At 39.7% G+C, this 11,505-nt stretch overlaps 1 protein-coding gene across 1 annotated transcript; it reads left to right on the forward strand.

Annotated features, from left to right (window-relative positions):
• The first annotated feature begins 5,601 nt into the window (after positions 1-5,601).
• Positions 5,602-11,268, forward strand: LOC120029193 (POU domain class 2-associating factor 1). Its single transcript, XM_038974487.1, has 5 exons — positions 5,602-5,614; positions 7,251-7,378; positions 9,163-9,205; positions 9,311-9,600; positions 9,770-11,268. Exons 1-5 carry the CDS (start codon positions 5,602-5,604, stop codon positions 10,100-10,102), a joined length of 807 nt encoding a protein of 268 aa, XP_038830415.1. The 3' UTR covers positions 10,103-11,268.
• The last annotated feature ends 237 nt before the right edge of the window (positions 11,269-11,505 follow it).

Raw genomic sequence — 11,505 nt, forward strand, 5'->3', positions numbered from 1 at the left:
ACATCCCTGAGTACATTTTTTGTAAAAGCACCTTTGGCAGCGATTACAGCTGTAAGTCTTTCTGGGTAAGTATCTAAGAGCTTTCCACACCTGGGATTGTGCAACATTTGCCCATTATTCTTTTTAAAAAATGTATCAAGCTCTGTCAAATTGGTTGTTGATCATTGCCATAGATTTTCAAGTAGATTTAAGTCAAAACTGTAACTCGGCCACTCAAGAACATTCACTGTCTTCTTGGTAAGCAAGTCCATTGTAGATTTGGCCTTGTGTTTTAGGTTATTGTCCTGCTGAAAGGTGAATTAATCTACCAGTGTCTGGTGGAAAGCAGACTGAAGCAGGTTTTCCTCTAGGATTTTGCCTGTGCTTAACTCCACTCCATTTATTTTTATCCTGAATACTCCCCAGTCCTTAACGATTTCAAGCATACCCATAACATGATGCAGCCACCACAATGCTTTAAAATATGGAGAGTGGTACTCAGTAATCTGTTGTATTGGATTTGCCTTTTTTTTGGTATTACTTTAGTGCCTTGTTGCAAACAGGATGCATGTTTTGGAATAGTTTTATTCTGATCAGGCTCCCTTATCACTCTGTCAGTTAGTTTAGTATTGTGGAGTAACTACAATGTTGTTGATCCATCCTCAGTTTTCTCCTATCACAGCCATTAAACCCTGTAACTGTTTTAAAGTCACCATTGGCCTCATGGTGAAATCCCTGAACAGTTTCCTTCCTCTCTGGAAACTGAGTTAGGAAGGACGCCTGTATCTTTGTAGTGACTGGGTGTATTGATACACCATCCAAAGTGTAATTAATAACTTCACCATGCTCAAAGGGGCATTGAATGTCTGCTTTTTATTTTATGTTCACCCATCTACCAATAGGTGCCTTTCTTTGCAAGGCATTGGAAAAGCTCCCTGGTCTTTGTGGTTGAATCTGTGTTTCAAATTCACTACTCGACTCAGGGACCTTACAGATATTTGCATGTGTGGGGTACAGAGATGAGGTAGACATTAAAAAAATCATGTTAAACACTATTATTGCACACAGAGCCCATGCAACTTATTACGTGACTTGTTAAGCAAATGTTTACTCCTGAACATATTTAGGCGTGCCATAACAAAGGGGTTTCATACTTATTGACTCAAGACATTTCAGCTTTTAAATTGCTAGTGTGTGTGTGTGTGTGTGTGTGTGTGTGTGTGTGTGTGTGTGTGTGTGTGTGTGTGTGTGTGTGTGTGTGTGTGTGTGTGTGCCCGTGCGGGCGTGTGTCTGGGTAGGTAACTGCATGTGTCAGTCTAAGAGGCCAATGAGCATCTTCCTTTGTGAAAAAAGAAAGCAACTTCTGAGAAATACAATGCCAGTGCTACAACCCATTAATCCTCAAAATACATCATGGTGAATATAAATGTTTATTGTAATCAAAACACTATTTTTGCTTAAAGCCACAGAACACCTCTGTGATCATTTGAAAACCCCTATATAACAGCTTCTTTGCATCAGCTATCTAAATGAAGCCATACTTTGCATCAGTCAGTGCACTCATTCAAAAGCCACGGGAAGAAAATAGAATGAACAGTGATAACTTCTAGACAAGTGTGTAGGACCAGCTGGAACTACAGAATTATCCCACCATGACAATGTAAGTTACAATCTATTGATTATGTTCTGGTCAAAATAATAGCAACTGGTAACATATCATGAAGGTTACAATGGATATCTCAAAGCCTGGAAATGTTGATTGTATGTGTCTCTTAGACACTATTGTATGTGTAGCCTATTGATCTATCAGCTTTTGAAGGCTGTAAGGCAAAGTGTTGCATTGTAACTTTCTACTACAAATTAGAGATGATTGAAAATCGGTTTACTTCATTGATTTCACTAGTCTAGCATAGAGCAATTGAATTGTCTTATTTTTTCCATTACTTTAAATAGAAAAAATAAGAACTCCCATATTAAGATAATGCTGATGGATGCAGACATTGTAAGATTAATCATCACATTTCTGAGAGAACAAACTGCTAAGAAAGGGAACATGAGGTCTCGTACTGCGTTGGTGGTCAGTCAACCTCTAAGTATATGCAGGTGTTTCCTATGCATTTCCTGATATATCTAGTAGACTTGCTTAGTTCAGTTTCAGGGTTGGTTTTGAAAGGCTTAATTTAGGCATCAGATTTGTGCAGATGTGCTCTATGCTAATTTGGTGTGACGGCTACAAAGAAGAAATCTTTACTCGTCAGTGTTCCAAACGGGACATTATTTGTCTTTGTACCTAAACATGCAAACACCATCAGATAGAATTCATAGCAAGCAGCGCACTGGATTAACCAGATTTGATGAAATATAGCAGAACAGATTAACTTGAATGACATTCACTCTCACAGGATGGGTTGCCAATAAGAACTAACTTAAAGCCACACCCCTAATAAACCACTAGTCTGACTGCATAGAGGCACATGTCACTGCTTCTATGGCTTTTATGCACCACACCACTGCCATTGCATTTGTTCGTTTAGCAAACGAGACGGCTCATGCTACTATAACTGACCCTTTAAAGCAACACATTTCACCTCACCTATCCAGTGCCTTTATCACAGACAACACACCTATATTTTTGCTTCAAATTAGCTTTAAAAATGCTACATTTTCTCTCAGCCTCATGGATGGTTAAATGTGTAGAATTGCAGGAAATTAGCTTTAAATCAGCAACATTTTCTCTCAGCCTCATGGCAAAATGTGTAGAATAGCATGAGATTAGCTATAAAACTGCAAATCTTTCTCTTTGTCCCATGCATCAACATTTCTGCAGGCTTTACGAGGGGGAAATCTGATTCATCTGCAATACTGTGCAGCAACACTTACTCTGTTGTAATCTGGTTTGAATTTAAAGAATGTAAAGAAAGTAGTAACTATCAATAGTCACTATTTGAAATGTGTGGATAATAATAAAAATGATCGCTAATTCCTTAGTCCTTATGTTGGTACCATTCAAGTCATTTACTGGATCTTTGTGGACACTGACAGCCAGAGTGTAAAAGAGTGTAGTAGTCAAGCTCTCAGTCAATGTCAGTGGAACGTTGGTGACACTGGGACCACTCAGGGAAACCTGTGGTTGGAAGAGATGTGACATCACTTGAGGTTTTGTAGCGGCTGTTAAAAAGCAAGTCACTGAAGCCCATCACTCACTATGGTTCTGTGTCAAACTCAGATCCTATTAAGAAAAGTCAAGCAATTCAACAAATTACTCAGAGCTTGAGATATCTGACAGCTATAGAGCATGCACTGGAAGAAATGTAAGTACATGATCCTTTTAAAAATTGAATCTAAATAGAAATTAGAAATGTTGACACAAACGTTGTGCTATGTTCCAAAACATTATATTTTTACCTCATCAATTGATCAAACATTGCCAAACAGAATCATTTAGATTTTTGACTATGGTATGCTAACATCTTATTGCAGGGAAAGTAATAGCAGATGACTCAGTGTCAATTAGCCTACCTCCTCCAACTAACCAGTCATTCTACAATATGTACTGTAAGGGGGTGCTGTGGAAATGTCCATATGATTACTACAAGACAACAACACTGAAAACTATGGCATGTGAATTAGTATTTTGCACATTGTCATTGAGGGTCAAACGTTGGGGTCAGAGGTTGAGGGTCATAATTGATACGTCATCCCTTACAGAAAAAGGATTTACTACTCAGTATTCAGTAAACCGTTCAAGTTGTGTGGCGACATGTTTCAGGCCAGTCTTGATGGATAGTTTCCTCCAAGCCTCGTCACCTTTTTGCACCCTAGTGTCATGGTTAAGATGATTTACAGTGGTTTTTGACTTAGAAAGTCGTTAGAAAGCAACAACACATGAGGAGCCGTAAGACTTCGGCCAATATGAAAGGAATAGAAGATGAGGTCTTTGTTTGGACAGAGGGATTTTTACATTCTTTAATCTGAGACAGGGATGGTGTTAAAGTAGCTCTTTGAACCAAATCCTAACTTGCGATCCACAATTTTAACTAGAGTAACTTTCTACTTCAGCATATCGACTTGCAGTAAAAGGGCTAAAAGCAATGTTGTCATCACTGGAGAAAGTTTTATGTTTGGAAAGAGGAAGACAATCATTTGGAGGTTGGCTATAATCTTGATATGCAAAACGGCCCAAGCGCCACACCACTGTAAAACATCACAGCTGCATTGCTTCCTCTTTTGTACAGCTTGGAATCTTGTGTGTGTGTTTGTGTGTGTCTAAGTGCGTTCAGCGTGCGTGCGTGTGTGTGTTTCTGTGTTTATGAAGACTAGGACTGAATTCATCATTCTTTTTCAAGTTCTCTTAGATCTTCATGTGTTTCATTCATGTCAATTAAATACGTCATTTTACCTGCTCATTTTCCTATTAAATGTGGACACCGCCTTCAACATAATTCCCTCACACTCGCTCAAACGAATTTCCATTTGTACAGTTACTGGTTGCTCCAGTTACATTGAGAGTTTATATTCACCCATAGGTAGTGGAATATAATAATGCATTATAGAAAAAAACTATGAAGGTGCTCCAAAAAAAGGAAACATTTTATTCTGTTTCACAGTGTTATAGCTCATGCTTTACCTTCCATTGGTTGGTTGTAACGGTATGACCTCTGAGTAATCCTTTTGTGCTGTAGCTTCCCTTCCCACTGACATACATGTGGTTACTGCTTGTCAGAGCCTATAGCTTTCTCAGAGGCTGCGTGAGGGCTGCCTGCCTGCAGTACAGACACACTTAGTGTAATTAAAGGGATAGTTGACATTATAAGATTATGCTCATCTTTTGACTTGCCTAAAGTTTTACTGTAAGTTCATCAGCTGGTTATTTAATAAAGTGTCATTGTTTGGATGAAACAACAACTTCTTACTGTAGTTAAGTCGAAAAAAGATACAATTCAGAAATATGACGTTGTTTCAGAATATTTAGGAACGTTAGCTGGCTAACTCATTGATCCTGCTCCAGGTGAAATAACACATTCAGAATGATCTACTACACTGGGATGAGTTAGTCTTTTGCACCACAGTAATTTAAGTGTAAATGTAGGAGGACATTTAGTGCAGCGTTGATGGGCTCATTGAGTGATATGTAGGAATGGGGGCTGTACTGTACATTACAGGGGGAAAAGCATTCTTTGCATGTTCAAGGATAAGAAGTCAAGCTGCACTACCTTCCTTTGAATGAAGCTTTGTGAAATATAGTACAATCTATTTGCTAGAGATAAGACGAAAGGAGCATTTACTGTAAGAACAGATAATGGTGCCGTTTTTCAAATCGTTTATGACGAAACCGTTTTCCACCCAATTCATTTTGTCTGGTTGATTTTACAAGTCATTTAAAAAAGGCTTATTTGTGATCAACAAAGGAAAAAGCAGGCTGTTTTCCCCCCACAACGGTACACTTCAAGGTGAATTTCCAGTACATTTTTGATTGAGTGAGCCAGAGTGGCTGCTGACATAAATTACTAGGCCACAACATTCCACACCTCAGTATGCAAACAATGGTCCAGCCACCCCGGCTTTCCTTGGAAGTCCCTTATCTCAGTTGTTGGCCATGTGACAACATATTAGTTACTCTCGATGGCTCAGGAGCGTACACACGCACACACACATGCACACACACATGCACATACACTTTCACCTAAGGGCTGTAATGTCTGCTAGTAATTGGGCCTTATAGAGTTGAATAATAATGTGAAGGTGATTTAAAGTTGTTATTTGGTTAGATAAGTTCAATCAGCTAACTGTTCCGTTGCTGGGGGGGGGGGGGTAAATCAATCTGATATAGATTTAGATCTGGAGAGGAAAGTGGCAGGACTCACTCCAGCTAACAACACAGCCAGATCTGAGCCAGAACGCCAGTAGCTGAAACCATAGGGCCTCCACCTCTGTATTGTAGATCATCATCAGTCTCTAGACACCTGACAACAGAAACCGGTTCCCACGGTTTCACACACCTTGGTCACACACATGTGCACAGACAAGCAGTGTCTTATTGTATGTGACAGTCATTTTTAAAGACAGAGGTTTTTATAAAAATATTCAAACCTGGTCAAATACACAATATACAATATGATATTCCTTTCCGTAGTCAACCACATTTGTATTAAATAAGGAACATTTCTATGGACCAATTTCATGAGCCTAAAGACCATGATTTTTCACTACAATATAAGCAATTGAGGGTATAAGCAATTGAGGGTAAAAATTCATCTGCAGATGCCTTGCCTTAGTTGAGTGATTCATTGATTAATTCAGTCACTGAGAAAGAACAGGGAGTTTGTCCGATAGTGAGTCAAGGTTATAATCAACGTGCATTAAATATCTACTGGCACATATCATTAAGAGAAGATGATTCATTCAAAAACAAATTCATTAAGTGGGAGTTGACCAAGGTAATAGAAGTGAACTGGTAGCAATTCAACTTCCAAAATATCATTTTCAACAATGACAACAAAGCTGCTCAAAATGTACGTCTCGCAAGTATTTTTCATTTACGCTTAGTTATAAACTTCTGAATGCGTTGTCATTACCGACATGTCTATGGTAAAATGCCTCCCTCTATTGGAATGTATCATCAACATGAAATTCTCTATAGCCTACTCTAGTCTATCAAATTGACAAATAATTTGTCTGTAAAAAGATGACAGTTTATATAGCATGTGAGTACGTGCTGTTCTCATGTTGTTGAAAAGATTTGTTTCACAATAGAAGTGCGTTTCAAATTCCAACTTGGCCTACTTAAAGAGGTCCCCACACTCAGGCCCAGTTTCATTTCAAGCTAAAACTTGCAGATGTCCGAGGTGTTTCGGTCTCTCTCAGTGCCTACAGACGTAAGATTGCTGGGTGTAGCACACTTGCGCTTCTTCTTTTGTTTCTTTTGTTTCTTCCTGTCCACTTAAGTATTCAGAACCACTATCGGTGGTGCAAATCACATCTATGATACCTCTTCTTAAAGAGTTTTCACAGAACTTTTGCTTCTGTGGGTGCTCTCGAGCCAAAAGGTGTCTCCTAAATGGACAGAAATATTGTCTTGAAATGACCTCAGGACAGAAAGGGACACAACTCCCTACCACACCCACGAGGCAAACAATACGCAACTGAACCTCCGTGTTGCATCTTTAAAGAGCAATCAATGAATAATAGAGTTCTGTAGTTGCAGACTTTACCCTTACGAACACAGATATAAGCTAACTGCCAGTTTCTCCTTTCTGTGATTGACTCTATAGCTCCTTCCTCAGGGCAGCCTGATGAAAAGCCATACCAAGGAGTGCGAGTCCGAGACCCAGTCAAAGAGTTGCTGAGGAGGAAACGAGGACTGCTTCTCCACAATGCCAAGACAGTGCCCCCTAGAGCGGTGAGGGAAACATAACAAGAACTATGAAATTAGTGTGAGCCTGTCATCCTATAATAGAGAATTGAACAAGACAGAGCAGGAGACAAAAGAGAACAGAGACCAAGTCAGCGAAGCCACAGGAATGCCATTTGAAACATTTTAGATAAGTGTCAACCTAAATTGTCAACCTGTCAACCTAAAGCGTCAACCAGAATCTTCAGCATTTTTTCTTGTCTTTACAAAATGCCCTAAAAACGAGAGAGAAGACCTTTCGTTCGGCTGGTCATGCACAACGTCAACTGTAAGGAGCCTAGAGAAGATTAGATCAGATTCCTACAGCAGGGTAGAAAAAGGGGATTTTATCCTTATTTAATGCAGGTGTTTTTCCATGACAGTTATAACATGGCTGCAGGGCTGGGCACAGGGCCTATGCAAATCAACTCAGCCCAGCCGTCCCAAGGAGCCCTCTTACCAACCTATGAATTACCTCTGACAACACACAACACACACACAGTAAGGCATTCTCAACACTACACTCCAATCACACAGGCCCTGATGAGATGGAAAGGTAAAGGGCCTGTTACTTGATAGTCTGTAATCTCAGAGGTACTTGATAGTCTAAAAACAGAGGTTCTCAGAGGTTCAGGGAAAGGTTCAGCAGATCAGTAGAAGAAGTTGGACTGAGTACAGGTTTTTGACTAAATGTGTAGTATTTGTATTTAAAAGAAGATAAACACAAAATTAGGTTAAAGATGAATATGTCATAGAAAATATGACACACCTTTTGCAACAACAATTAAGCAGTAAGGCACGAGGGGGTGTGGTATATGGCCAATATACCACGGCTAAGGTCTGTTCTTAGGCAGGACACCCGAGGTACCTTGTTGCTATTATAAACTGGTTATCAACGCAATTAGAGCAGAAAAAATAAATGTTTTGTTATACGGTCTGATATACCATTTTACCTTTATTGTTAACTAGGCAAGTCAGTTAAGAACCAATTCTTATTTACAATGACGACCTAGGAACACTGGGTTAACTGCCTTGTTCAGGGGCAGAATTACAGATTTTTACATTGGCAGCACAGGGTTTTGATCTAGCAACCTTTTGGTTATTGGCCCAACTCTCTAACCACTAGGCTACCTGCCGCCCCAAATGGCTGTCAGCCAATCAGCATTCAGGTCTCTAACCACCCAGTTTATAATATACAGTATACAATGAAGTTCTCCAGCTTGGCAAGTGAATTTGCATGCCTGGATTCAATTTAAAAGTCTCCTGTTCCAGAACTCGCCATTCCACTGTTTCCTTCAAACTTCCATATAAGTCTCACACACAGGCACACACACACACACACACACACACACACACACACACACACATACACACACACACACACACACACACACACACACACACACACACACACACACACACACACACACACACACACACACACACACACACACACACACACCAATGGATATAATTGACTCATTATTCGAGTGTGAAGTAATACAAGTTAATACATTGTTCTACACTCACACACAGAGTTTAGGAACATGACCTTATAAGCCAGTGGATTTGTAGCTACTGTTTAAATTATGTTGGCATTTAAAAGGATTCAAATCACTCACCACATGTACACCTGGGGTTTACCATTGGTAATGTACATACAGCATTTGAATGTAAATTCCTGCGCTTTAAAGCTCAAATACCATTGTAAGTCAGCTTGAATAATAAAGGCTTTCGAAGTTAATTTAGATTCCCTTCCTTCAGGTAGATTTATCATTATATCTTTTTCACAGGTTGGGGTCCTAAACAACAACTTGCCTTCATATGCACAGCTTGGTAAGTGAATTGGAGTATATATTCCCATCATTACTTTGGATGATAAGTTTAAAGCTGTACGTTAGTATTGGCTACTAGTGCTAACCCATTATGATATCTCCATAGGGACTTGCGGGTTTGAAGTGGCTAGTAGCCTATCCAGTGACTCCTCCACAGTCAATGATGGTGGCCTCTGTGCAGGTTGGATAGCCCAGCCTGCAGCTACTGCTCTCCAGCCCATGAACCATTGGTCTTACCCAGAGTACCTCCAGCAGCATGACCTCACCACCTCAACCACCACCACCCTGCCCCTCACCACTGACACGTACATGCAGCCCATGTGTCCCAGCTACACCGTGGTGGGCCCATCCTCCATGCTCACCTACACACACACGCCTCTCTTTACCAACTTCGGGGTGAGTGAAAGAGCAACAAATCTTGATCATGTGCCAACTGAATAAAGCGTAAACTCTGTAAACATTGCATCTTATCCACAGAGCATAGGACAATACACATTTACCTGTACAAACAAGTTGTAACACAACTGGGTTTTGACTACTAACACATCCACTGTTGTCGGTCCAGACCCTACCACCAACATCCACAGCCCTACCACAAGTGGACCTCCAGGACTCGGTGCTGACTTATATCCCGTGGGCCCAGCCGCTAACCACCATCCCTACATCAGGTGTGCAGTTTGCCTCTCACTCTGCCACTCTGGCTGGGTCTCAGCTGCTTCCGATGTCCATGCCAGTGACCCCCACCATGCCCCAGCAGGACCCTCAGCCCCAGCCTCTGGAGCAGAGCCCTGCTGGAGCTGAAGAACCAAACCCTCTGGAGAAACTTCTGGAGGACCAAGATCAGAATGACAAATATACATATGTGAACAGTTCCTCAATCTTCATCCCCGGTGTCTAAGATATATCAGTGTTGCAGCCAGTCATAAGCATTAATGAAATGCTTACACAATGCTTATGAATGTGTTATGTTTGTGTTATAAATGAATGTATTATGTAGGTAGCCTTATATTTCTATTGCTCAGAATTCAGGTTAATATAGAGTATGTTTGTAGTTATACTATCCTTTATGTTGTAATGTACATTTAAGTACTGTGAATTGCTTTTTTTATGATGAAAAAGGGAACGGTGTAGTTTTACTAGTTCTAATATGTACTGAACAAATGTTTTGCTGAAAAATAACTGCTGTCATGTATTACAGATGCTTTAACTGAAAGACAGGCCTTGATTGATATGTCCCGAATCATGCTAAAAGTTTAAATGTATTTTTTATTTAAATTACTTGTAAGGTATTTATTTATTTTAAGTACCTCCTTTCTGACAGCCATAATCGAAAACAGTTGTTTTAAAAGTAGTTACTCTTGAGACTATTCAAATGAGTCTATTCAAATATTTTAAATAATTTCTTAAAGTCATTCAATTGTTAAATCAACCCATAATGAAAAAGGGAACAGTTTTGTAGTTTTACTAGTTCTAATATTTACTAAACAAATATTTTACTGTAAAATAACTGTCATAAAATAACTGCTGTCGTGCATTATAGATGCTGTAACTGAAAGACAGTTAAATCAACCCATATCTGTATTTATCCAGGGTCTGCTTTGAAGAGTATTTGGCATAAAACATGAAAACCTCATCTTGTTTCCTGTTGCCTTGCTCTCTCTTGCCGTTATTTTTTGAAGCAGAAGTTGTGTCTGTCAGTTAACTATGGTACAGGAGTGGGAAAGCCCATGGTTCTCTGTTTATCTGGCTGCCCCATCAGTGTCTCCCCTGTAGGGTCCCCCCCCCCCGAAACCGACAAAGACAGGGCTCTGCAACACACCTGCCACACCCACCTGAAGCACACCAACTACTGCAGGTTTGAGGTCCAGCAAGACTGTGCGCTTGTGTTCTTTCAGTTTATTGGTTTATGTTTGGAGAAATGTTGCCTACAGAAGTGTTATGTGTGGTATGTTCAATGTAAAAAAAAAAGCCATGTAACATTACAGTATTTAGAAATCCTGAAGCGTGTGAGGCTTCAAAATGTATTATGTCAAACATATTATGTCAATAATTGTCAAACCTCTACTGTTTCTGTTTCTTTTTAATTAAAGTTCACTTATGAATTAATTTTAATGCCGTTACTCAATATGTGACTTTAATAGGATACTAATACATCTCAGAGCTGACAGTTCTAAGGCCTCGTAGGATAGGCACTAAACACAACTATTCCAGAACATTATGATTTTCAGTTGAGGATAAAACAGAAAATGATACCTTTATCTTATCCAAATGATGTACGAAATGAAACACAGCTAGCAGTGG

Source organism: Salvelinus namaycush, chromosome 34 (assembly GCF_016432855.1).
Source record: "Salvelinus namaycush isolate Seneca chromosome 34, SaNama_1.0, whole genome shotgun sequence".
Classification (NCBI taxonomy): Eukaryota; Metazoa; Chordata; class Actinopteri; order Salmoniformes; family Salmonidae; genus Salvelinus; species Salvelinus namaycush.